The sequence below is a fragment of the Pseudozyma flocculosa genome (assembly GCF_000417875.1).
Source record: "Pseudozyma flocculosa PF-1 unplaced genomic scaffold scaffold00030, whole genome shotgun sequence".
NCBI lineage: Eukaryota > Fungi > Basidiomycota > Ustilaginomycetes > Ustilaginales > Ustilaginaceae > Pseudozyma > Pseudozyma flocculosa.
The window spans coordinates 1-25,475 of NW_006920898.1; the positions used below are offsets into that span (position 1 = coordinate 1).

Sequence of the window (25,475 nt, forward strand, 5' to 3'; positions counted from 1 at the left end):
ACCAACTCCAAGCCTGCCACATCCATCTCGCTTTTGCCTCTCAGCTTGCTGTCCAGTGCGACTGTCTACGCGCCCACCATTCTGCACAGGCCTCTTTTGTGGGCCGGGTGGAATGGTGTCAGTCTTCTTCAACGGAGCTGTCTCAGCCCCCTAACTTTGAAGCCAAGGAGGTGGGGGCCACTGCTTCGCTCGTCCTGCTTTCCCCCCTAGTCTGAACAACCGTCACTCTCTCTTCCATCATCCGCCGCATCGTTCTAAACTTCGTCGTTGAACCTCGACAAGATACGCCTGTTTACGAAGTCAACTCAGCACGCCATGGCGAACCAACACACAGCGGCCAACCACGTCGAGGGTGACAGCTCGGGCAGCGAGGACTTCGAGGTTGTAGGGCACGAGGTTCTAACGGACGACAGCACCCACCAGAATGACTCCACTCTAGTTGGGACGGAGAGTCAAGGGCCTTCCGTTGACGAGCGCAAGGTTGACGAGCATTGCGACGTCGCGGACGCCGGCAAAACCCTGGGCAACGACGGGTTCCGTGCTCAACTTCGAGCCGTTACTCAAAGTGGCCTTGCGCAACGCGACGCCACCGGGCCCGTGCTTTGCCAAGCCGTGCAACTGCTCGAGCCGGCCACCTGTGCAGTAGGCCATGCCATACGGCTGCGTCTTGAGCTCGACGACCTGGCTCACGCCGGCGTGCGGTCGTTTTCCGACCACCTCTTCCGCGGCCCAGAGCGCACTTTTGTAAAGGTGTTTGAGATGGCGCTCGAGGCGGTGCGACGACACCTCTACCCGCGCGACAAGGCGGCGTTGCTCAAGATTTGCGGTGCGCTGCGCCCCAACACGGAAGGCAAGACGTCGATGGTCGAGAGAGAGGTCCGCAGCGTTGTCCTGGTCGTTCGGGGCATGGACGGTGTGGCGTATACGACCGGGTCCAGGCACGACGATGCACACAAGCAGATCCACCTCAGCGCCGATTACGTCGAATCGCTCATGCATAGGTGGGCCGATGAGGACGAAGGAGGAGAGGAAAGGCCGGCTAGGAGCGCCGAGGTGCCCAAGCAGCAGCAGGATCGGCAGCAACAGCGGAGCCGAATGCGTCATGAGCAGAAAGTGGTTGCGAAGACGACCGTGGCACCTGCAACCAGATCCGCCCTTCTGTCGCCTTCCAGCCGCGACGACGCTCCTCGCATCGTCACCGCTGGGGACCATCGACCGGACAAGGACCGCACGGGCGGTCGAGATCGACGACGCCGGCGCACCGGCGGGCTGCGCAATGTGGAGTTTGAGGTGCGCGGCGTGTTGGTGCACGAGCTGGTCCACACCGTCCAGTTTGACGGCGACGGTACCGCGCCGGGAGGACTTATCGAGGGCATCGCCGATTGGATCCGCCTCAAGGCCGGCTTCGCCCCTTCCCACTGGAAGCGCGGCGTCATCGGAGACTCTTGGGATGCCGGATACGAAAGGACGGCCTTCTTTCTCGACTTTGCATCCTCCTTCGTCGGGATGAGGTTCCTTGTGCCGCACCTCAACCAGGCCCTCGCATGGCACCGCTGGATTGTCGACGACGACGACGTCAAGACCGCGCTGAAGCATCGACGGCTGCGCCGCTGCGGAAACGGAGAAGAGGACGGTCGGGACGGCGACGACGAAGAGGAGCCATTCACCCTCTTCGAGTGCCTGACGGGCTACAGCATCGCAGAGGTCTGGAGGGCCTATGAGAACTCCGTCGAAAGGTAGACGGACGGGTCTCAACGAGGCTGTACACAGTCGAGCGAAGGCCCGGCACACGACGATGTCGTTCATCTGAATGCGGAGTGCCATTTTCTTACGGGCATCAGCCGGACGGCGGCCTTAGAGCTTCGACTTTTGAGCAAATTGGACCGCCTCACCCCGGATCAGTCGACCGACGCCGTCGCGGTACCCCTTCATGGCCCCATTCTGCTCCCTGCCGCCATCCTCGCCCGACTGGTTGAGCGGCTCCCTCTTCATCCATTCGATCATCCTTTCGTACGCTCTACCGTCGCTCGACCCGAGCGGAGAGCAGAGGTACCAATCGTCCATGTCGAAGGCCTCGACCAGTCCGACGGCGTCACGCCTGATCGGACCAGACATCAAAGTGGCCGCGATTGCCCGACAAGTCTGAACCTGCGCCGGCGTCAGGATGTCGTACTCGAGGAGATCGACTAGCCCCGAAGGGGAGAGGAGGCAGTTCTGCAGCAGGTAGAACACGAGCACGTCTTCGAGCGCCGTCCGGTGCGCCTGGGTGATGGTCGCGCCGTACTGCGACGAGAGGTTGTGCAGGTGCTGCGAGACGAGCCGGTTGGTCAAGAGGTAGAACGAGTGGCTGATCAAGTAGGCGGCGTGGGCGAGCGAGGCGCGTGTCGACAGGTCAGTCAGCATGTGCGACTTCGCGCCATCGCCGCTGCGACCTTTCGAAAGCGCGGGGATTGTGCTGCTTCGCAGCTTGTCGAGCTCGGAGACGAGCTTGGCGGCACGGCACCCGAGAATGTCGAGGAGCTTTTCGGGCGTCGAAAGGTCAATCTCGTCATACTGCCGGCCTCGCTGCAGCGCGCGGTCCAGCTTGTCCTCGACGACGAGGTCGAGGTAGACGAGCTCTGGCATGCGCGTTCCCGTTCCGGCCTTGCGCGCCTCGGCGAGCTGCTTGACGAGGAAGTTGGCGGCCGGGCCGGCGAGCAGCATCGAGTTCTCGCCCTCGTAAATGAGCCCGGCGTTGGGCTGGTTGCGCTCAAAGTCGAAGCCCGAGGCTTGGCTGAAACCGTGTCCGCCCATCGACCGGCGGCAGCGCTCGATTGCGGCGAGCGACTCGTTGGTAACGGCGGCCTTGAGCACGCTCGAGTAGCCGTGGACGATGGGCAGCAGCGGCGAGGATCCCTTGGCCTCGAGCTCAGACATCATGCGCTCGTAGATGCCGCGCAGGTGCTGCGAAGCAAAGGTGAGGGCGTAGGCCGATGCGACGGCGGTCAAGACGCGCTGCTGGACGCCCGAGTAGTCTAGAATCTTGGGCTCCAGCTGCGAGCCGGGCGTGCTCGAGGAGCCTTGGCGCCGGACGACGGCGTAGCGCACAGCGATGGTGCAGGCGCGGGCGAGGTGGTGCGACGCGATCTCGCACAGGCCGACGCGTACCAATGTCATGGTGCCTCGGGTCAGGGTCTTTGCCTGGGCGTTGCGCGGCTCGTACTTGCCCTCCCGAGACACGGTCTGGAAGCGCGAGAGGAGGTTTGTGCGCGGTACGCGGACCGAGTCGAAGCAGACGTAGCCGTTGTCCATGGCCGGCGCGCCCTGCTTGGGGCCCATGTCGATGGCCTGCCTTCCCGGGAGCAGCGTGTGGTCCTCGAGGGAGCGGAGGGGGACGAGGAGCGGGTGCATCCCGTAGGGCTTGCCTGCAATGACGAGGTTGGCCATGACGACGCCGTGGGTGGCGGTGAGGCCGCTGCCTCCGATCCACGTCTTGCCCGCCGAGGGTTCGGGCGTATGGATGACCCACTCGTCGGTGGCGGTGTCGAGGGTGGCGGTGGTGCGGAGGGCCGAGAGGTTGGAGCCGTGGGCGAGTTCTGTCTGCATGTAGCAGCCGAGCCACCTTCCGCTTCGGACCATGGGCCCCCATTCTTGCCACTGCTGCTCGCTGGCCTGTCGCATGAGGGTGGGCTGGAACATGCTCTCGCTGACCTGTACGGGGAGGTACTCGTCGGTGAGGAGGCGGAGGGCGTCTGCATCCTTTTTGTCGAGGCCGTGGCGGTTGCGGATCTCAAAGTAGCGGAGGGCGACCTTTTGGCCGTTGAAGAAGCGGGCGTTGCGCGACTGAAAGACGCGGCGCTCCTTGTCAAACGTCTTGTCCGGGTCGTCCTTGAGGAGCGAGAGGAGCCATCTCGCGTGGTCGCGGTGCTGGCGTCCGCCGGGGACGAGGCAGGAGAGGGCGTCGATGGAAAATGAGCACTGCTGGCGCTCCTGGGCGAGGTCCTTGGGTTGGAGCGACTCGGGGGTCGGGCGGGAGTTGACGGCGCTCATGGTGTTGCAGGAAGGCGGGGGACCGAAGGCGCAGAGGGCGATGGCGAGGCACGCTGCAGAGGGCAGTCGAGGGGCGACAAGACGTCAGAGAACAACAGCGTTCATTCAAAGGGCGAGCGGGGGAAGAGGTTGAGCAGGAAGGGCGAGCAAGAGATGGAGGGAAGAGGTAGAAGTAGGCAGCGCGAGAAGCCACCAGCCGGTGTGGGGCACGCCGCCGGCCGGCCGCTTGGCTTTGCCGACTTGCCGGAGGCCACGCTTGCCGGGTCGCAAGTGGCCGACTTGGGCGGCGGCGACGGCGGCGGTGCACCACGCCTGGCCGCCCTTTTTTTGTGTGCTTGCTGCTGGTGGCTGGCCCGCACAATAGGTACGTCGGCCCCCAGGTTTTCTGCGCGGCCCAAGCAAGCCTGATGGGCTGCTGCTGCCTGCACCTGCATTGGGCTGGACCCTGCTTGGAGAGATGACCTGTCTGCCTAGCCCGCGCCTGTCTGCCTCGCCCGCGCCTGCCTGCCTGCCTGCCTGACCTTGCCGGCCTGACCTTATCGAGCTGAATGGGCTGCAAGCTTGTCTGGGGATGGACGCTGCTTGCAATAAGCCAGCTGCCTAGACAGGACGCGCGTACCATGCCCCCTGCCTAGCTGGCCTGCGTGGGTGCGTGGTTGCGTGCGCGCTGCAGGGTGTGCTGCTCCCTCCACCATGCATGACAGCGTGAGCGCCCTCAGGCCTGGCCAGATAGGATGGCGCGGAAAAGACAAATTAGGCAGGCCAGGCAGGCTGGCGGCGGCGAGGCTTGACCAGCAGTTCGACCGATTGCCATCTCAAAGGTGAGGCTAGGCGGGGCGGGGCAGGGCAAAGTGGGCCACAGGGCTGGCTAGCATAAAACAGGCCCGCACCACCATCACTCCCACCACCACCACCACCCCCTCGCACCTCGCCCGCGTCCTGACTCGTTCTGCACCATCAATCGCACTTCTGATTCTACTCGCCCTCACTTGTAGCACCCTGACACTACACCCCTCCCTCTCCTCGCATCATCTCGTCCCGTCAACGCCTTCTTCGCTCTCTTCTGTCCCTGCCCGCGTGGGGTCCGCAGGCGGGCGCGTCCTCCGCGACCCCTCTCACGCCCTTCCAACCCGCCGCCCAAGCCAGCGCCGCTCCCACCGACCTCGCCCATCCCAGGCCCCCTCTTCTCGTTACCCCTGATCGTCAGATCACCGCTCGCCATCATGTCGCTCCACTCCACCCCCATCAAGCTGCACAAAGTCAGCGTCGTCGTCCATGGCCAGGCATTCATCGACGTCCGCCCCTCATCTTCGTACTTTGAGATCAAGCAGGACACATCTCTGCCCTGGTCCACCTTTTACGACTCGCTCAAAAAGAGGGTGCTGGCCGACCATCGCTCCTCGAGCGGCAAGCCCTCCGACCAGCTCGATGTCTTCGTCAGGCCCAGCCGTCCCATCCAGGGCTACTTCTCCTACTGGGGCGCCAAGTCTCACCCTCCCCTCGAGTGGCGAAGGGACGAGGTACTCTACGTCCAGATCTGGGCCGCCGGCGACGTCGCCAGCCCAAGCCACACCTACTCACACGGCGCCCGCCACGACAAGGTCAAGCTCGCCATCGACCTCTACAGGCCCTCGACCCAGGCCGGCGGCGGCGCGCAGGTGTCGCGCTTCCACGTGGACCTAGCCACGGACCAGTGCATCCGAGCGTTCCGCAGGAACCTCAACGCCGAGCTCAAGAAACGCGCGGGCATGGCGACCTCGGAACAGGTCACGGTGTCCTTTGCCGTCCCCATCGGCGACAAGGGACCTGGCGAGCTGGTCTCTGATGGCAGCCGAAAGTCCAAAGACCTCTTCGAGGCGCGCGTTCATGCATGCATCATCAACGGCTACGCGCTCCATGCCCAGCTCCGCAGCAGGAAGCCGCTCGACGCATCGCTCGGCGCACCTGCCCAGGCCTCCGTCAAGGCCCCAAAGGAGGCTCCAAAGGAGGCCCCAAAGGAGGCCGCCTCCTCTCAGCATGGTAGTACCGCCCAAAAGCAGCCCCAGGTCGAAGGCAAGACCAAGACCAAGACCAGCTCGCACGCCAGCGGTGGTGCCACCAAGGACACCAGCTCTACGAGGGTCCCCGACGACAAGACGGCCACGACCATCGCGACGTCTTTCACCGGCGGCAAGGTCGCATCGTCCAGCCCGACGAGCCAGGCCGCGCCTCCCGGCTCGGCCGGGCAAGGTCGCGCACCGGGAAGCGTCCCCTTGAACCGTTTTGCTGAGCTGCTCGCCATCCTCAACGGCCAAAACGTCCTGCCGCCCAAGGAGGGCCAGAAGTCGGTACAGGCGACAAACCGCCCTCTGTCGGACCTGGTGTCTGAAATGAAGGCGCACCTCCAAAGCCCAGGCGGCTCGTTCAATCCTGCGCCTAAGCCAGCTCACACAACCGGCAGTGCTCCTCTGGATCCCTTGGCTGAGATGCAGGCGGCCCTCAACCGCCTGCGCTCCTCGTACAAGAAAGACATGGCTCCGGCCCAGACGACGACAGCGCCTTCGGTGCACATCAGCAAGCCAAAGGAGCCAGCCTCGAGCCTCTTCCCCTTGCCACCCCTGAACTTGAAGCCGTCTCTGACAGCGGCGGGCGCTCCCACATGCGCCAGCAAGCCCTTGCCGACGTTCAAGTTTGGGAGCGCGGCGCCAGATCAGCCAATCCTTGCTTGCAAACCGGCGGAGCTGGCGGTGGGATCGGCACCCGAGTGGTTCGGTCGGGACGAGGGGAGCTTGCACGTCGCCCCTACGGACCCCAAGCGGGAGTCGGCCTCGGAGGGGTCGGCAATCTCCGTTTCGGGCTCGTACCCTGCCCCTGCCCCTGCCCCTGCCCCTGCCCCGTCGTCTGCTCCCTCCATTGCTCCCGCTATTGGGGCAGACATCGCCCACTGCCACGAGACCTGCAGATGCGAGAGAGCCCGGGACGCAGTCAAGGCGATGCTCGGCACCTTCCTGGGCGACCTCAACGCTCTCCTCGCACAAAACTTTGGCGACACCTTTGGCGAGGTCGACAATACGCCTCCCGGTGCCGTCCACGAGCACGCGTCGAGCAAGCAGGGCACCGTGAGCGCCGGCGCAAAGGCTGGCGAGCCGTCGCCCAGAAAGGAAGCTGCAGCCCATCACCAGGACAGCTCCTGCGACGCCGAAGCCGGCGCCAAGGATCCGGAAATCCACCATGCGGCCGCGGTCAAGCACACGGCCATCTGCGACCTCTGCCAGGCAACCATCTACGGAGTCCGCTACAAGTGCCTCGACTGCCCCGACTGGGACTGCTGCGGAGCGTGCCATGCAGAGACTGCCGCCAAGCACCCGGACCACCGCTTCGTCCGCATCACTGACCCGGCCAGCATCTCGTCGTCCACCGCCGCTATGCTGCCGTGCCACCGCGCGATCCGCTGCGATGGCTGCGATGGTCCCGTTTTCGGCCCGCGCTTCAAGTGCTGTGCCTGCCCCGACTTTGATTACTGCAGGCAGTGCGAGGCGCTCCCAACGCAGGATCACGCCCAACGCCACGGACCTGAGCACCTCTTCGTCAAGATCGACCGTCCCATCAGTTCGGCCGCCGTCGTCAAGGCCGTTGCGACGGCCAAGCAGCACCTTTCGACGATCCAACGCGACTCATCGGCTGGACTGGCCACTTGCCCTCAGGAAATCGTCGCCTCGGACGAGAAGAAGGCCAACTCCGAGGCCACGGCGAAGCCGGCGCTTGCGTCGACAGGGGAGGCGGTGAGAAAGGAAGAGGTGACGGCTGCGACCGCACCGCGCTCCGAAGACTCGGCTTGCAGGGGGTCCAAGTCTCGCACCGGTCGCGTCAGGCTCGAGCCCCTGGACCCCAAGGCCCTCCGCGACATGGTTCGCAGCCTGGTTGCCACCGCCATGGAGGACCAGAAGCGGGTCAAGCAAGGCAAAAAGAACGGCGGGCGCCGCGATGAAGACCACGACGATCGCGACGACAGTCAGGGCGGTTGCAGCAATGCGGTGGATGCAGGCACAGCAAACGGTGGCACGAGGGTCGCCAGGAGTCGTGCCAAGAAAACCAAGGTGGCGCGCAGCCCCAACTCTGGCAGCTACCACGGCGGCAACGTCGGCAAGACTGCATCCGCGCTCGAGTTCGAGGGCCCTCTCACTTGGCATCCGAGCTTCCTTAGCGACGAGCTCCAGTCGGCAGCCAAGAAGACTGAGGAGCTGATTGCCAAGATCAAGGAGATGACCGCCAACGCGGCTCCTGTCAAGCCGTCTTCCCCCGTCGACGCGGCCGTCGACTCGGCCGTCGACTCGGCCGGTGTCGACCGCGACGGCACGGACGCGACGGTGCCGGAGGCGGCCAGCGAGTCTAGCGGGTGCTCTGCGGCTGCACCTGCTGAGGCGGCGATCTCTGCTTCCCGCGATGCCGTGGGCTCACCTGGCAAGCCCGGCGCTGGTTCGGAAGATGAGCGGAACGAGGGTCAGGCTGTGCCCGGAACGACGTTCACCTTCAGGGCCGACACGCCTTCATCCCAGCCCGGGTCGAGTCCTCTGCACGCGGCTCTCGCTGCCGCGGATGCGGGCTTGCCCAGCAAGCCCGCCCCGATGAAGCCGAAGCTCAAGGAGCTGGACGCTGCATTCGTGCGCGACATCAGCTTCCCCGACGGTTCGGCGGTGGCTGCAGGCTCGCGCTTCGACAAGGTGTGGCTGATCCGCAACACGGGCTCCCAGCCCTGGCCCAAGGACGTCGGCCTCAAGCTGATTAGCACCTGCGGCAGGTCGCTCTTTGATGGCACCAGGTCCAGACTTGAGCCGATCGGCGCCGACTTTGACGGGCGCCTTGTCAAGCCGGGCGAGGAAGTCGAGGTTTGCTGCGCCGACCTCCGTGCGCCCGACGAGGCTGGAAAGGTGCAGGTGTTCTGGAGGCTGGCCACTCCCGGCCGCGTGCCTTCGCAGCCCGACGCGTCGTTCGGAGAGCAGCTGTGGGTGGCGGTCAATGTGGTCGACCCGATGGCGGCGGCCTCGCTCGCGGGCAAAGACGTTGCGGACGTGGAGCCCCCGTCGCTCGTGGGCAGCGGTCACGGGGCTGGACCTGGGTCGCTGCCATCGCTGTCTGGCTCGAGCATCCTGCACGCGCCCAAGGCGCCCGAGTCGGTGCGCAGCGAGGCGCCCTCGCAAGCGGACGCCGCCGAGGATGCCGGCAACGGACCGGCGTTGAACGGCGCGGCCTTCCCTCGCAGCGACACACTGCCGAGCGTTAGCGACGCCACATTCGACGGTTCCAGCGACGCACGCCACCACGATGCAGCCGACAACGACGACGACGGCTCGCTCATCTACAGCTGCGACGAGATCGAGCAGCCCACCGACAGCGAGAGCGACGACGGATTCGAGATGGTGCAGAGAGGCATCGACACCGACGACTAGCGACTACGAGAGCGCGCGGCTCCTAGCTGCTTGCTCGCGCACCTGCAGCTGACCCGAACCCTGTCACGGCTCTTGATTCCCTCCTCGACGTCGGTGGCTCCGGCCTCGATTGGTCCTCGTCCCTTTCTTCCGACCGTATCCACTCTGATCCGCTTTTCCCATGTCGTTCCGGTGTTCCGGCTAGCTCCCGTCCATTATCGAGGCCGATATCACGGCACGTCGCCCGACTCTGCCATCGTTGCGGCATTGCTCGCGACCAGCTCGACGCCTCACGCGGGCGCCCTTTCTAGCTAACGGCCGCGCTCGGGTTGACCAGGATCGGACCCCTCCGTGTCCGCTCCACTCGTCGCCGCCGTCGACGTTTTTTCCCAGATCCGTTCCATAATCGGCAGTCGACATCGCCGCTCTCCAGTCTAGTTGTTTCTATCCGGTCCTCAACCTCCCCTGTACGCTTCGCGCGCCGTGTAGCTCGCCGTGCAACCCTCGAGCTCGTCAGTTTGAATGTCCCGCAACGCCGTCGACTGTCCATATCGCTCATGACTCTGTTTGAAGGCGAAGGGGGCGGCAAGGTGCGGTCAAGTGGCCAGAGCTAACCCGCCCAGGTTCCTCGTCTTCCGCGCCGGCCACAGGCCTGCCTCGGCGCCAAGAAAATCTGCCGGGCCGAAGGCAAGCTCGCTGAGATGTATGTGCAACAAGCGAGCGAGGGGGCGAGCGAGCGAGGAGGGGCGTGCGGCGTGGCAAGGCAAGCTAAGGCATAGGCAAGAACAGGCAGGGCAGGGGCAGGCAGGCATTGGGGTTGTGTGGGCTGTGACTTGGCTGTGAGATTACGCCTTCGTGCGTGGGGCGAGGCGCGGTGCTTCAACGACAGAAGCTCGGCTGGGCTGGGCTGGGCAGGTCGGCCTTTGCCTTTGCTTGCTTGCTTGCTTGCTTGCCCGCTTGCTTCCCGTCTTGTGTTCTGCATTCGGCCGTGGCTTCGGATGGCATCCGCGGCGGCCGCCGCCCAGCACCGGTTTTGCCAGGCGGGAATTCCAACGGGTCCCTCTGCGTTTGCCTTTTGGCCGCATCGGAGCTATGGCACCGCCTGCCACATCGTCGTTGTTGGATCGCAGCACCGCCTTCTAATCCACCATCACCATCGGACCCCCCCACCGCTACAACGGCACCGGCCAGCGACATCGACTGCGCTCCCATCCTCATCGCAGCGCGTCGGCCCCGTCCCAGCACCGTCACAGACTAGCAAGCTAACCCAACAACTCATCCCTGCATCATCATCCAGGCACTCTTCGCCCTTGCCCCCGCACCACTGCATGCTCACTGCCACCCACGTCGGTACCGTCATCGCTGCTTCCACCGCCACCGCCACCGCAACCATCACTGCCGCCGCAGCAATCGCGACCGACGCCCCTGCCTCGCTTGCTCGCCGCGCCGTCGCACATGCTCCGACCTCGCGCCTATCGTCTTTAAACTCGCTACCACCTCGGTACCATCCCTGTGCCGCTGCCGCTGCTCGTGCTCACCCGAGCGTCATCGTCAGTGGTCGTGATAGCAGTTCCAACGCCCCTTGCTGTTCCCGACTCCGCCTTCCGCCCGTCGCACTCCGAGCAGCAGTCATGACGGCGGCCGCCGCGTCCACGTCCGCATCAGGCCATTCCCCCAACCTGCCCGGCGGAGGGCTCGCACCCCTCCTCACCCTGCGCACTATAGCTCCCCTCCCCCTGTTCTGCATCCCGCATGGCGTGCCCAGCGACGACACGCCCATATCGTCGTTCAAGCTTGCCGTCCTCCGCATCCTCACCGGCCAGACCGTCGCCTCGTCCTCTACCAAGCCGCTGACCTTCAGCGAGGAGCTCAAGGAGAAGACCATCAACGGCTGGAGGATGGAGATGCTCATGCTCGAGCTCAGGCAGGCCGGCGGGCAGCAAGGAGCTCCTAAACCAACTGCGCACAGCGAAGATGACGGGGTCGGCCAAGCAGAGGAACCCGTCATCGGCTTCGAGCTCCTTGATGAACACGATTGCTCACTCCTCGAGGAAGGAGACGAGATCGTTGTGCGGCTCAAGCCGGGGCATCAGCTCAAGGACCTTCAGCTGCCCGATCTTGGAACCAGGCATCGGTATTCGGCGCCCGCCGGCAGCCTGACCCGCGCCGGCACCCTTTCGGCACCGCCCCCTTATTCGGTCGCGACCCCCACCGAGCCATCCTCGCACTCGTCTTCAGTTGCAGCGCAGCCCAACGCCAACTACCACCAACACTCGTACCAAGACTACCGCCAGGGCTTCCGCGTCGTCACTGCAAACAACGTCAGCAGCGGCAGGGCCAGGCGCGCTCCCGCTCAGGCCGCCAATGTCGCAGTCGCTGCTGCTGGATACGGCCTGGGCTCGGCGGGGCTCGGCGGTGGCCTCAACATGGTCAGCAGCGTCGCAGCCAAGCCTGGTGGCGGCGTCCGGAAGGTCGGTGCCAGCAACAAGAAGGACAGGTCGGCCAGCGCCGGCGCCGCACAAGCGCCCAAACCTGTCCATCGGCGCCTCGCATCGTCCTCGGCAGTCGTCAAGGCCGACCCAACGCCGCCAACCTCGCCTTTGATCCCATCGTCGCCGAACCCGGCAAACCAGGCATCGCACGATGCTACCGGCCCGCGGCCAGCATCGGGTAGCCGACGCAACTCCTCCTCCGTGGTCACACAGACCCAGCAGCAGCAGAACGGCACCGCCTCATCGTCGAGCGTTGCATTCGGCACGGGCAAGGCAGCGGGCCAGATGTCTATGCCTCTGACTGCGCTCGTCATCGGTCCTGGCGTGCAGGGCGCCGTTGGCCGCAACGCCAACAGCGCAGCCACTCCGATTGGATCCTCGGGCGCCGCTGCCATCCAGGGCGAGGATTTCGGAAATGCGAATGCCTTCGTCGGCTTCACTGCAGCCAGTGGCGAGGTGAGAGCGAGGCCAAAACGGCAAATGTCCAGGCACAAGAGCGAGGAAGGCAGCGACAGCATCAGCGGCGGTGGTGCAGGCTCCGAAGCGACGCACGTAACGGCGGTCGCCAAAGCGACAGCGGCTGGTCCATCCATGAAGTCGCCGAACCCGGACAGGGCGGCCGCCGCCGATGCGGCAGAGAGGCGAGCTGCCGCTGCCAAGGTGCAGGCGGCTGGCCTCGCCACCAACAACGGAGAGAGTGGCAGCTCCGGTGACACTGCTCACACTGCACTCAGCCGACCTGCGCGAGATCGGCAAGCTTCCGGGTCGAGCAACCGCATGCAGCCGCAAACGAAGCAACCCCAGCCGCCATCCGCTACCTCTAGGCCGACTCGTGTCGAGCTTCCAGCAGCACCTGTCCTCCCGCCGATTCAGAACCTCGCGCCTTTCCCCAGCACGCCTACAGCTTTCCTCCTGGAGGAGAGGAAGGAGCGTGATCTACCGCCGATGCCCAGCGCCGTCGGAGCCCCTTCGCCCTCGGCCGTCAGCCGGAACTACATCAACGAAGCAAGCCAGCTGTCCGGGACTGGCCCACAGAGGCCTGGTCAGGGTGGTTTCCTCCGCAGATTTAGCTCCAAAAGCCAACAGGCAAGCTCGCCGTCGGCCGCGACACCATCGGCGACGACACCCGGCACCAACGATCCGACCTCGCCGTTGCGCGAGCACATTGACGGCGTCGCTCTTGCCGATGAGGGCGCGCTTCTGGGCGAGGCCAGCGGCGAATTGACATCATCCGCCAAGCTGACAAAGGCCGAAAGACGATACGCCGAGATCCAGCAGGGCCTGGCTAAGGAACGAGAGAGGCAGGCGGAAGCAGAGCGGCTGCGGCGAGAAGAGTACCGAGCCGCTGACGAGAAGAAGGCTAAGGAGCAGGAGAGACGCGAGATCGAAGCACGTCAAAAGGCCGAGGAGCGCAAGTGGGAGATCTGGGAAGAGGTGAGGAAGCGCCAAAAAAACGGTGCCCCTGTGGTCGTGCCCATGCCCCAGCCTGGGGCCTCTCCCTCTACAAGCGGACATGCGCCCGCGACCCGGAGAAAGAAGAGCGATACAGCGGCCGAGCCGGCTCTCGGCAGCGCGACAGGCGCGGCTGCTGACGTCGCACCGCCTCGGGCTGTGGCAGCACAGAGGATTGTGAACGGCACCGTAACGGACTCGACATCCGCGCCCGCGTCGGCTTCCGCTGCCACTCCATCCCGGGCTGTAGCCGCAACGCCGTCGACAGCGCCTCGCTCGCCTCGACGACCCGCCGTCTCAATGTCGGCGAGTACGGCCAAGGGCGGCAAAGGTGACGACGTTACGGGGCCCCGAATCGAGCTGGGCCTTGGGCGTATCACCGCGTTGCTGCACCGGCTCGGCTCGCCACACCGCGGCTTCCCCGTGATCCACGTGGCCGGGACCAACGGCAAAGGCTCGACGATTGCGTACCTCGACGCCATCCTCCGCAACGCTCTCGACATCCGCACCGGCACATTTGTATCTCCGCACCTGGTCGAGCGCCGTGACTGTTGCCACGTCGACGGCCGCGTGATCGCCAGGGACGTCTGGCGCCTGGCGCAGGCCGATGTTCTAGAGGCCGACCAAGGCCTCGACCTCCCGGCGTCGCGACGAGGGCCCAACGACGATGGCGGGCCCTTGAAAGCGTCGCCTTTCGAGCTGCTGACTGCGCAGATGTTCCAGGCCTTCTCGCTGCTGGACGACCAGTCGCGGCCCGAGATCCTCCTCGTCGAGGTAGGGCTGGGCGGGCGACTGGACGCGACCAACGTCTTCGAGCCATCGCAGGTGCTGGCCTCAGTCATCTGCCCCATCGCGCGCGACCACGAAGCGTTCCTCGGCTCGGATCTGGTCGGCATCGCGCGGGAAAAGGCCGGCATCGTCAAGGAGGGCGGACTCTGCATCGTCGCCGACCAGCGGGGCAGCGTCGATGCCGAAGATGAGGCGGACAGTGTAGCGGCAGCGCGCCGCGAGTCGATGGACCAGACCGCCTTCGGCCCACTATCGGCCGAGACCGCGGTGCTAGGGCCACGCGTGGCGGGCATTCTGGATGCCATCCGCAGCGTCTGCATCGACCGCAACGCCCGTTTCGTGAAGGGATGCGTTCCTCTCTCCCTCCTCTCGCCCTCTTCCGGTGCCAACGCTGGCAAGGAGCTCGATTCCACCAGCAAGACCGCGATGACAGCGCCACCGAGTCGGCCCGGTGCGCAGATCACCTATCGCCCCACGTTGGGTCCTACGCTGTCGCTCTCCACGTCGGGCTTCAACCCGCCGCGCACCTTTGTCGCCCACCCCGGCGACCCACCGGTCCAGGGCATGGAGATGACGGTGGAGAAGACGCGAGCGGGCATCTGCGCCTCTTCGCTGGCGATGCAGACGTTGTGGAGCATTGCCCGCGACGAACCTGCGCCGTCAGTCGCTGGCGACAGGTGGGAAGAGGTGCGAACCAAGATCATGTGGGGACTGAGGGACGACGAGCTGGCCAAGGTGCGCGTCCGCGGCGCAGTCGAGGGATCGAGATGGAGAGGGCGATGCGAGTGGATCCGCCTTTCAGCCTCGGACGCCTCTGCGCTCCCACCCAGCACGGCCGATGGATCAAGCACTACCATCGCCGCGAATGACCGGGCAAAATGGATCCTGATGGACGGAGCGCACAACGCAGCATCGGTCCTCGCGCTGCGTGACTACATCGACGATTGCCTCTCGCTCTCGGCCTCAACCCACCGCATTACGAGGATGAGGTGGTTGGTCTCCTTCAGTCAGGGCAAAGACTACCTCGACATGCTCGCCACCCTCTTTTCGCCCGCGAACCCCAACGGCTTCAACCGCGCGTCGGTGGCGAGGCACGAGATCGGACTCGTCGAGTTTGAACCGCCAGAGGGGATGGCATGGGTCCGACCCGTCACGCTTTCCGAAGGGGTGGTGGGAGAGGTGGGCAGGACGGTGCAAGACGCCATCACCGGCGGAGCCGAGGTCGAGGTGACCCCGCTGCAGGACATGCACGAGGCGAGGAGGTGGCTGGTCCACGACGCTCCCTTGATCGACGATACGGCCACCATGCGGGTCGTCACCGGTAGCTTGTACCTCGTTGGCCATTTCATCCGAGACGTCGAGGCGGGTCTCTGAATGAGGCACTCATGCCAATATCCGCGCCTCAGGGCGAGACTTTGCAATCTCAGCCTCGCTCGCAGATGCACAAACATTCACGTCGACCGTCCTGCCGATCGATTGCTCTGGAGAGATTTCTTCGTGGCATTACTCTGGGCGTCGGCATAAAGGTCAGCAGAAGGGAGGCACTGGTTTCGACAAACTACGACATGTCGGCGACACCTGGATGCGAGGCGCGGCGGGTCGGGACGGGGGGCGGGAGGGACGGGGGGTCAGCGGCCGGCATGGGCAAGGGCGTATGAGCGCAGCGCGGCTCTGGGTACTCACATCGGACGCAGTCGCCGCTCTTCATGTACTTGAAGCCCTCGTTGAGCTTGTCGAGGGTGGTCGAGTGGGTAATGTACTCGTCGACCTTGAAGGTGCCCTGCAGGTAGCGCTCGACGAGGCCGGGCAGCTCGCTGCGGCCCTTTACGCCGCCGAACGCGGATCCCTGCCACTTTCGGCCCGTGACCAGCTGGAAGGGGCGGGTGGCGATCTCCTGTCCCGCGGCGGCGACGCCAATCACGGTCGAGACGCCCCAACCCTTGTGGCAGCACTCGAGGGCGTTGCGCATCACGTGGACGTTGCCGGTGCAGTCAAAGGTGTAGTCGAGGCCGCCGTCGGTCATCTCGACGAGGTGGTCGACGATCGACTTGCCCTCGGGCAGCTTGGTTGGGTTGACGAAGTCGGTGGCGCCGAACTTGTCGGCCCACGACTTCTTGCCATCGTTGGTGTCGACGGCAATGATGCGGCCGGCCTTGGCGTCGACGCTGCCGGCAATGACGGCGAGGCCCACGCAGCCGATGCCGAAGACGGCGACGTTGCTGCCCTTTTCGACGTTGGCCGTCTTGGTGGCAGCGCCAAAGCCCGTCGTGACACCGCAGCCGAGGAGGCATGCCTTGTCGAGGGGCGCCTTGGGGTTGATGCCGACGAGCGAGTACTGAGAGACGACCGTGTACTGGGAGAAGGTGGAGCAGCCCATGAAGTGGTAGAGCTCCTTGCCCTTGCACGAGAAGCGCTTGGTCTTGTCGGGCATGGTGCCCTGGCCCTGGGTGGCGCGCACCGCCTGGCACAGGTTGGTCTTGCCAGACTTGCAGAACTTGCACTCGCGGCACTCGGCAGTGTAGAGGAGGATGACGGCATCGCCCTCCTTTACGTGGTCGACGCCCTCGCCGACCGACTCGACGATACCGGCGCCCTCGTGGCCGAGGATAGCGGGGAAGGCGCCCTCGGGGTCGCTGCCCGAGAGCGTGTAGGCGTCCTGTCAGAAAGAAGGCGTCGGGCGGGCAAGGAAGTCAGGGAGCCAAGGGCGGATGTGCGAGGTGAGCGAGCACATTCTCCTTCGAGCGCAGTCGGACCAAAACCTTGCCTGGACCTTGGCCGTGGCCTTGGTCGCCGTCACCGTCGGCAGGGCCGCCGCCGCGCTCGGAGGCCCGGTTGATGGCGGATCACTCACAGTGTGGCAGAGGCCAGTGTACTTGACCTGAACGCGGACCTCACCGGCGCGCGGGGGCTGGACCTCGATGTCCTCGATTGAGAGGTCCTTGCCGGCCTCCCAGGCGACGGCGGCCTTGCACTTGATGACCTGACCCTTTGTGGACGACATTGCGACAGAAAGGTTTTCCTTTGCGTGTAGGATTTTAAGAGGGTCTAGATGGGCGAAGGAGAGGCAGGGGCTACAGGAGGGGACGGCGGTGGATGGTGGTGGGGGAGCGGAGAGAAGAAGAGAGAAGAGAGGAGAAGAGAAGGGGCGGCCCACTTGGTTTTGAAGGTTGCGGGGGTCCGGGCGGGCAGGACGGGGCGGGGCGGCCCGGCGACGACGACGACAACGACGGCGGTGGCAGCGGCGGCGGCGACGGCGACAAGGGGCGGGGCAGGGCGAGGCTCACCAAGGTGTGTCGCGTGCGGTGGCTTGGATTCTTAGATTGGTCTGCCGCTGGCTGGCTGGGTGGACTGGGCGTCGTCGATCCGCGAGGGGCCCGCCTGGTTGAGGCCCGAGGCCCAAGTCGCCGCCAGCCAGGCTGTTGTGTGGAGGGGGCGTCAATGCTGGTGCCTCTGCTTTGTTGCCTTCTTGGCCGTGGTGGCCAGCTGGGCCAGGCGCGCCTTCCGGGCGACATTCGGCGACCCACGCACAGGATGAGGCGGCAAGCCACGGCGGGCCTTCGGTCCGGTCCGATGACGCCTCGCGCTTCCGCCCCATCTTTTTTTTTTTCCCCCTTCTTGTCGGCCGGATGAATCCCACGGTGGGCTAGCTGGGCTGGCGTGCGCGGTCACGTCTGCCTGGCGTGGCCTGCCGGCCTGCATGGGCTACGCGGCAAACGGGCGGGCGTACGTGTGTTGGGCGCAGGCCTCTGGTGTTGGTCTCGCCCTTGGCTAGTTGCTGGTGGCCTGCGCGCACCCTGCCTCTGCTCCACTTTTTCGGCGCGCGCCAACTTTTTCCTTGGAGGGGAGGTGTGCATGCTGGTGCGGCAGGGTCGGTGTTGGATTGCACTACACTGCGCCCGCGTTGGCTTGTTGTGGCGCCTGGACCGGCTTGCTTCTTGCCTCCATCCTCATCCTCCCCTTCGTGACCCATCTCTCTCTCCCTCACGACCAAATTGCCGCGCCATCGCTCATCGTCACCACCACCAAGCCAAACAACTTGCTCGCCCAGCCTCTTCTCCCGACAGCCAGATAGTCGAGTCTGTGGCAACCCCCGCCTCGATCGCCGTCGCACCTCGGGGCGTCGACCGAAGCTCGCCGCCTTCATCATGGAGGCCATGCGTAGAAAAATAACGGCCGATCAGATGGCCCTGATCGAAAAGGCAAAGCAGGAGCACAACCAGAGGCAGAAGCAGGACCCAGACGCCCCCGCCAGTACATGGAACCCCGAAATCACCTCGATCGCACCGCGCAACAAGCACGCCGCCCCTCCCAAGGTCAAGCTATACCAGCCCGCCATCAACATCCCCCCGCCCTCTGGCTCCAAAACCGGCCCCATCTCCACCACAGCATCGGGCGGTGTACCTCCTTCCGATCCTCGACCTCCCAAAGTGCCACCGGCATCCGCTGCGACCCCTTCCCCCAGCTCCACCGGTGCCGGTGCTTCTGGCGCATACAAGCCCTTCAAGCCGGCCACCAAAATCGTTCCTGGCCATGCTCCCTTCCCCGCCTCCAACACCGCAGGACTCTCGACCCTCGAGCCCTTTGCCAACTCGATGCCCCCCCACCTCGCCGTTGCGGGCCCCTCGGCCTTGCCCTTCGCGCAGGGCGGCGACCCTGGCGTCGAGGGCGACGTCCTCGACGAGCCCGAGCCTTCGGCCTTCGGTGGCCCCACGATCTCTTCCGAGGATAGGGACAAGCAGCTTCAAGATATGGTCGCGCACATGGTCAACGTCATCGACGTCGACATCTCAAAGGCCAAAGTCGACGGCATGAAGTGCATGCTCCTCCCGCACCAGATCCAGGGCGTGCAGTGGATGAAGGAGCGCGAGATGGGCAAGTACAAGGGCGGAATACTGGCAGACTCTATGGGACTAGGCAAGACGGTGCAGATGCTTGCGCTCGTCGTCAGCAACCGCCCGGGACAGGAGGGCGCCTCGATCGACAATGTTGCTCCCGACACGCCCGTCAAGAAGCGTGGTCCCAAGCCAAAGTACGCACCCCCGACCAAGGCTGCCAGCGGAACGGCGGCGACGGCGGCAGCAGCAGCAGCCAGGGCCCAGGTCAAGGGCAAAGGAACGCTCATCATTGCGCCGCTCGCCGTCGTCAAGCAGTGGGAGCGAGAGGTCCTCGAAAAGACCGATGCTGGCCTCACCGTCTACGTCCACCACGGTCCCAAGCGAGCTAAATCGGCTGCTGAGCTCGCCAGGTACGACGTCGTCGTGACGACCTACCCCACCGCCTCGAGCGAGTTCGCCAGCTTCATTGCGGGCAGGGACGCAGCCGCCAAGAAGCAGCTCGATTCGTCTGACTCGGAGGAGCTCGACGAAAGTTCCGATGGCGCTTCGGACTCTGATTCGGACGACGCCTACGGTCGAGGCACCGGCTCGCGGCGCAAGAGGGTGCCTGCAAAGGGCAAGAAGGTCGCGCCTCCTGCCAAGAAAGACAAGGCTTGTCCGCTCTTCGAGACCGATTGGCTCAGGGTCGTGCTGGGTGAGTGCTGGACAAACAGCGGCAGTTCGCGGTAGCGAATTGCCGCCCTCAATCTCTTGCCCCTTCTGACCTCGCTGCGCTTCCTCGTCCCACGTTCTCGCAGACGAAGCGCAGAACATCAAGAACCACACGGCAAAGTGCTCCAAGGCCTGCTTCAGCTTGTCGAGTCGGGCGCACAGCAGGTGGTGCCTCACCGGTACGCCCATCCAGAACGACAGCTACGAGCTCTTCAGCTTGATCCACTTCCTCCGTATCGCGCCCTTCGACGACTACAAGCATTTCAAGAAGCTCATCGGAGACCCGCTCAAATCCAGGTGAGTACAGATGGTCAATTCTTCTCACATGCGGCTTGCCCGAAGGTTGCGACCGCTAAGCGCCCTTCTCGCCTGTAACATCCCGCAATCTCGACGATCGGGTTTTGATGTCCGCAGCAACCAGAACCGCGTCAACTGGGGCATGAAGCGTCTCTGCATCGTTCTGCAAACGATCATGCTGCGTCGAACCAAGGACGCGACGTATGAGGGCAAGCCCATCCTCCAGCTCCCGGATCGGGAAGTTGAGGTGGTCAGCTGCGACTTTGACGACCCAGAGGAGAGGGCCTTCTACGCCGAGCTCGAGTCGACCATCCGCAAAAACAAGTCCGAAGCCGAAGCGAGGGAGGAAAAGAACAGCACGCTCGCCGACCTGGTGATGCTTCTCCGCCTGAGGCAGGGTGAGTGGATGCGACGAACGCCAGCCAGGGAGAGTCGCTGCTGACTCGGATACACTCCGCCCTCGCCATCTCCAACGTGCCTCCGTTGACACATCCCGCAAACATCGCGACGCTCAACAGCGTGCAGTCATCCCACCCTGACCATGTCAAAGACGGCCGATAAGGACGCGATTACAGCACCCGTGGCCAGTACCATGGGAGCGTCCCCCGGCGGGGATGCCGCTGCCGATGGCGAAGACGATGGCGATGAACTCGCCGCGATGTTCTCGTCGCTCGCCGTCGCCAAAAAGCTTTGCGAGAGGTGCCAGGCGCCCCTCCGTCCGACATCAAAGAGCCTCTGTGACTCGTGCGGGGAGGCGGCCCAGAAAATGAAGGGCGCCAACTGGACAGCCGAAAAGGGTTCAACAAAGATCCGTATGATGCTCAAGATCCTCGACGAGATCCGCCAGGGTGACAAGGCCGAGAAGACGATCATCTTCAGCCAGTTTACGTCTTTCCTGGACCTCGTCGAGCCGTTCTTGGTCACGCACAGGTACAACTTCGTCCGATGTGAGTTTGCGAGCCTGCCCATGCGGTCGGCCCCTTGGCTTCACGCTGACACGCCCCTGCCGTTGCCGTGCGTCGGCGCCTGTTCAACACCAGACGATGGTCAGATGCGACCCGAAGAGCGCGAAAGGAGCCTCGAGCGCATCCGCTCCGATCCCGCCGTCACCGTCATCCTCATCTCGTTCAAAGCTGGCGCCACCGGTCTCAACCTGACCTGCTGCTCCAGGGTGGTCCTGATGGACCTCTGGTGGAACCCGCAGATCGAAGAGCAGGCATTCGACAGAGCCCACCGGTGCGTCCGCAGCTCCTTCCCTCTTGCCAGACGATGGAGGTCGCTTGAACGCAGGCTGACGCTTCCGCCCTGCTGCATCTGGCCGGACTTCTGCAGACTGGGACAGCAGCGAGATGTCAAGATTTACAAGCTGAGCATCACCAAGACGGTCGAGGAGCGAATCCTCGACCTCCAGGTGGGTCCCGAGCTCGTCTCTTTGACCGACCCGTTGCGCGCCCGATCATTAGCTGACGCCTCCACTGATTCGGCCCGTCTGGCGACAAACACAGGACAAGAAGCGCAGCCTGGCGAAGGCTGCGCTAGAGGGTAGCAAGATGACCAAGGCCAATCGCTTGGATAAGACGGAGCTGATGTACCTCTTTAATGGCGGACCGCGCGAGGGCAGGAAGGGCGGCTGAGGATGCCGTAGAGCCCCAAGCCCCGTGGTCGTCGCCTCGAGCCGGCGAAGCCACCCAGATATAGAACGTCGAAAGATGATGTTTTCAGCAGAACACGGTAGCCACCGCCCAGCAGATGAGACGACGATAATCCCTGAGCGAGTGAGAAGGTGATCGACGATGACGAGTCGGACGTCTGAGCGTCGCGAGGTCCGGTCGACGTACCACTCGGCGGCGCCGACAGCGTTTAGCGATACGACCTATTTGACCTGGACGAGGCCCTCCTCTTGCCCCTGCCCCTCTCCGCCCCGCGTGGCCACGACAAGGGTCTGGGGCGGATGTCCCTGTCAATCGAGTCGGCTGGGTCTGTGGCGTATCCACCGAACCTACCGCTGCTCGCTCCGGGACCACCGTGCGCCCAGTAACCGGCGTCTTCGTCCCAAGTACGACTGCCCGCCGCGCCGCCCGGCTGGCTGAGGCTTTCCCATTGCTCCTTGACGGCTCTTCCTTCGGGGCTGTGCCAGAAGCCCCTGGCCTCCCAGTCGTTGACGAACTCCATGAATTCGTGGGCGCTCATCTTGTCCATGTCCCTGTGATAGAGGTGCCGAAGGGTGTACCGGTACAGCTCGAGCTTGCGAGCCAGTTCAGCGTCGTTGAGGTTTTCCAGAACGTCTCCGAGATCGTGGATGTCCTCTTGCAGCTGCGAGCCGGTACGGTGCACGGGGACCTGGGCGGCGCTGTGGTAAGGCAGCACCTGGGTGGATGTTGGGGTGCTGATGACGACGGCCGAGTGGGCGTCGCCGTCCGGCTGTACCGACCTCTGTCCGACAGCGACGCCCTGTTTGGCCCAGAAGCTCTTGAGCGTGGCCAGCTTGCCCCGCTGCTTGGCCTCGCGTGAGGTGAAGGCGATTGCCTGTGCCAGCTCCTCGCCGAGCCTTGCAACGGCCTCAGGATCCTCGACCTTCTTTTTGGCGATGAGCGCGGCTAGCTCCATGGGATCCGTGATGGGTGGTGCGTGCCAGATCTGCTTGAGGCCCGACCATACCCTCTCCAGGCCATTTTGTCCTTGTGCGCTTGTCGAATGGACAAGGAGGGAGAGCACCAGCAAGGTGGCGAGAAACAAGGAGGTGCAACCGCCTCGGATGCCGAGTGGACGTCGCATCGTGCTTCCACTTTCGATCGGGACGGAGCGTGCTTGTGAGTCCCTTTGGCGGCAGCCAACAGCAGGCTGTGGAATCAGTGGGAAGAGAGAGGATGAGGGAGGTCGTGGCGCGTATGCCCCCAGAGTACGGTCGTCGCAGGGTCGGAGAGACAACAGCAGGTAATCGAGCAGGTACGAGGAGAGAAAACGGGCGATTGCCGTCGACAAAGCGACCTCCTCCGAAGCCCTCCCCCCTTCCTGATTTTATACGTGGTCGCCCTCGCCGACGGCCATCCCTGGCGCCGATGACGCAGGTCTGCCCGCCTTGACCGGCCCGTTGTGATCCTCGATGCATTCGCCCCGAACCGCCAAGCCAAACGACAGAAGCAGGGAGGAGCAGGCGCGCAGTCGTCTCGGGGGCATTGGTGCCGACACGGGGCGAGTTTCGGAAGCGCTGGCGAAGGTGGGTGCGCCCCAGGTGGTTCGGCTGCATCCGAGCGGCCTCTTGCATTGTCCTGACTTTTGCATATCCCTCAGTAGTCATGAGTGCCATCGATGAGCACGGCACGAAGGCGTTACGACCGCATGGGCAGAGCAAAGCTGCTCGCCGAAGCGTCGTGCTGTCCCACCGGGAAGGTCGAGGACTCAGGCACCATGGCCGGTGAGATTTGCCGTCGACCGGCACGGAGCATGCCGGCGCCCCTTGCCCTCGTCCATCTCATTGACTCTGGAGCATCCTTTGAGACTGCCTCGACCGCCCGAGCTGTACGGCAGCCAGCGTACGGATCGGACCCCGCCCGTCTCCCACGCTCGTCCGCAAAGTTCCGAGGCGGTAGCGGTCTGCCCGTCCCTGAACCATGATCCAGGCCGATCAAGGTTCATCATGCCGACGACGAAGCCTCCCCACCGGCGAATTCAAGCTCAAGCTAGGAGCGAGGCAAGAGCTATTGGCTTTCCACGCTGCACCGGCAGGCGCCATCCTCGGTGAGCCCGACAAGGTGCCGGCCCAATTATGGCTGCCTGCGCACGACCTTTGCAGAGCGGTTGTCGAGGTTGGGCATGATCATGGGCGACGTTCCCTCTCTCGACCTGAGATCGATTGCGAGACGGTGGTGGTTCTCGGCCGTGCCCGTGTGCGGTAAACGTACAAGATGAATGGGGTGCCGACCAGAGGAGGCAAGAGGTAACCGCGCGGGCTCGCCATCGGATGTACGTTCCGATTTGCCTCCTTGCACGTTGACTGGCAAAGGGCTCGACAGAGTGGAGCCACGGCAAACGGATGCCGACGGCCGCCACGCTCAGCTCCAGTCGAGGTCGTCGTCGTTAAAGTTGGTCGACGACGCCCCGCCGCCGGTCAGGGCGGAGGCGTCGAGCAGCGGTTTCCCGTCCTGGCCCAGCGGCAGCGTCGACTGCATCGGAAGGCCATCCGGCCCCAGCTTGCCCTCTGCGCGGTCTTTGAGCGCCTGCATCCATCCTCCCTCATCGATGCGCTCCGTCTCTTGCGCCGCGATCCGGTGGGCGTAAAAGTCTCGCCGCACATCGTACTTTTCCCGGTCATCCTTGAGCATCCTTCGGAGCGCCACGACCGAGGGCGAGTTATAGCAGAACAAGGAGGGGGGAAGGTGAGCATCGGTCGGCAGAGAAGGGGAGCTTCCACGACCAAGATTGAGGCTGAGGCTCACCGGCTGTCCATTCTGGCATCTTCGCCCTCGATACTGAGCATCGGGGTCGCCGTCTTGGCCTCGATCACCTGTCGGGGCCAGCAAAGGAAGTGGGCAGCGAGAGAAGATGAGCCGACGCCCTGAGGGCTGATATGCAGGCGCCACAGCACTCACGTAGTGGTTGTCGCAGTGTGGGCAGTACTCGTCCGACTCCTCGTACTGAGAGAGCTCCTTTCTGAATGCCCGGCGGCACTTTTTGCAGATAAACGCCAGCTCAGTCGTCTTGCGGAGCGGGTGATCTTGCGTCTCGGAGTGGCACTCCGGACACTGCAGACGTCGATATCAGATGCGAGAGTAGGCGATCAGGACAGGCTTCCTGAGCTTCATGTAGTAGACGAAGAGGCTGCCCGTCACGTACATCAAAGAATTTTTGGCAGCACGGTGCTCGCACCGAGACCTGTGCGTTGAGGATGTGTTTGCTACACGAGATAGGCAAAGGGCGGTGCGAATGTGAGCAATAGGTGTTCGTCCGGACATGACAAGGCCAGCTGTTTTGCCTGACTCACCACATGGTCGTCTCTAGACTAGGTCGGCCGTGACGTCCTTGGTGCGAATGAAGTGACGATGGCGGTGTGGGGACCGAGGCGGTGGTGTGGAGACCTAGGCCAAAGCGGAGGGCACGAAGAGACCAACACCTCAGTGCAGCAGGTCGGAGCGCCTCTGAGCACCCTCCGACTCCCGAGCTTTTTCCAGGTCAAGCCAGTCAGCAGCGGTTGAGCACGCGACGAGCCTTCTTCCTCACCACCACCTCCGATGGCCTTTTCGACGTCCGATATCGCCATACAAATGGACACAAAGAGGCTCATAGGTCAGCAATCAAATGCGTCTCACTCAAAACCTGCGGTGGGACTGACGGAGTCAGCGATGGAACCAATGCCGTGGACACCTTCCGCCCACCGACGGTGGCCGAGCTGACGCCCCGAACTACATCATCTAGCATGGCGGGCAGCCAATGCAGGAGCGACGAGCATTCGTTGTAGGACCAACATG

At 64.3% G+C, this 25,475-nt stretch overlaps 8 protein-coding genes across 8 annotated transcripts; 4 read left to right on the top strand and 4 right to left on the bottom strand.

The window, feature by feature from the left end:
- Positions 1 to 315: 315 nt before the first annotated feature.
- On the top strand, positions 316 to 1,740 carry PFL1_06737 (uncharacterized protein; the record flags this gene model as incomplete). Its single annotated transcript, XM_007884283.1, has 1 exon — positions 316 to 1,740. The coding sequence occupies one exon, from the start codon at positions 316 to 318 to the stop codon at positions 1,738 to 1,740; it is 1,425 nt and encodes a 474-aa protein (XP_007882474.1).
- A 114-nt stretch (positions 1,741 to 1,854) lies between these two features.
- Positions 1,855 to 4,029, bottom strand: PFL1_06738 (uncharacterized protein; the record flags this gene model as incomplete). The annotated part of the gene is made up of 1 exon (XM_007884284.1): positions 1,855 to 4,029. One exon carries the CDS (start codon positions 4,027 to 4,029, stop codon positions 1,855 to 1,857), a length of 2,175 nt encoding a protein of 724 aa, XP_007882475.1.
- A 1,223-nt stretch (positions 4,030 to 5,252) lies between these two features.
- PFL1_06739 (uncharacterized protein) lies at positions 5,253 to 9,455 on the top strand (the record flags this gene model as incomplete). Its single annotated transcript, XM_007884285.1, has 1 exon — positions 5,253 to 9,455. One exon carries the CDS (start codon positions 5,253 to 5,255, stop codon positions 9,453 to 9,455), a length of 4,203 nt encoding a protein of 1,400 aa, XP_007882476.1.
- A 1,610-nt stretch (positions 9,456 to 11,065) lies between these two features.
- PFL1_06740 (uncharacterized protein) lies at positions 11,066 to 15,541 on the top strand (the record flags this gene model as incomplete). The annotated part of the gene is made up of 1 exon (XM_007884286.1): positions 11,066 to 15,541. One exon carries the CDS (start codon positions 11,066 to 11,068, stop codon positions 15,539 to 15,541), a length of 4,476 nt encoding a protein of 1,491 aa, XP_007882477.1.
- A 184-nt stretch (positions 15,542 to 15,725) lies between these two features.
- Positions 15,726 to 17,168, bottom strand: PFL1_06741 (uncharacterized protein; the record flags this gene model as incomplete). The annotated part of the gene is made up of 3 exons (XM_007884287.1): positions 15,726 to 15,745; positions 15,851 to 16,823; positions 17,019 to 17,168. 3 exons carry the CDS (start codon positions 17,166 to 17,168, stop codon positions 15,726 to 15,728), a joined length of 1,143 nt encoding a protein of 380 aa, XP_007882478.1.
- A 1,144-nt stretch (positions 17,169 to 18,312) lies between these two features.
- PFL1_06742 (uncharacterized protein) lies at positions 18,313 to 21,644 on the top strand (the record flags this gene model as incomplete). The annotated part of the gene is made up of 7 exons (XM_007884288.1): positions 18,313 to 19,696; positions 19,800 to 20,010; positions 20,128 to 20,408; positions 20,529 to 20,957; positions 21,051 to 21,246; positions 21,343 to 21,421; positions 21,516 to 21,644. 7 exons carry the CDS (start codon positions 18,313 to 18,315, stop codon positions 21,642 to 21,644), a joined length of 2,709 nt encoding a protein of 902 aa, XP_007882479.1.
- Positions 21,645 to 21,883: 239 nt separating this feature from the next.
- Positions 21,884 to 22,617, bottom strand: PFL1_06743 (uncharacterized protein; the record flags this gene model as incomplete). The annotated part of the gene is made up of 2 exons (XM_007884289.1): positions 21,884 to 21,924; positions 22,014 to 22,617. The coding sequence occupies 2 exons, from the start codon at positions 22,615 to 22,617 to the stop codon at positions 21,884 to 21,886; spliced, it is 645 nt and encodes a 214-aa protein (XP_007882480.1).
- A 1,445-nt stretch (positions 22,618 to 24,062) lies between these two features.
- PFL1_06744 (uncharacterized protein) lies at positions 24,063 to 24,996 on the bottom strand (the record flags this gene model as incomplete). Its single annotated transcript, XM_007884290.1, has 5 exons — positions 24,063 to 24,333; positions 24,447 to 24,514; positions 24,600 to 24,752; positions 24,844 to 24,904; positions 24,992 to 24,996. The coding sequence occupies 5 exons, from the start codon at positions 24,994 to 24,996 to the stop codon at positions 24,063 to 24,065; spliced, it is 558 nt and encodes a 185-aa protein (XP_007882481.1).
- Between the last annotated feature and the right edge of the window lie 479 nt (positions 24,997 to 25,475).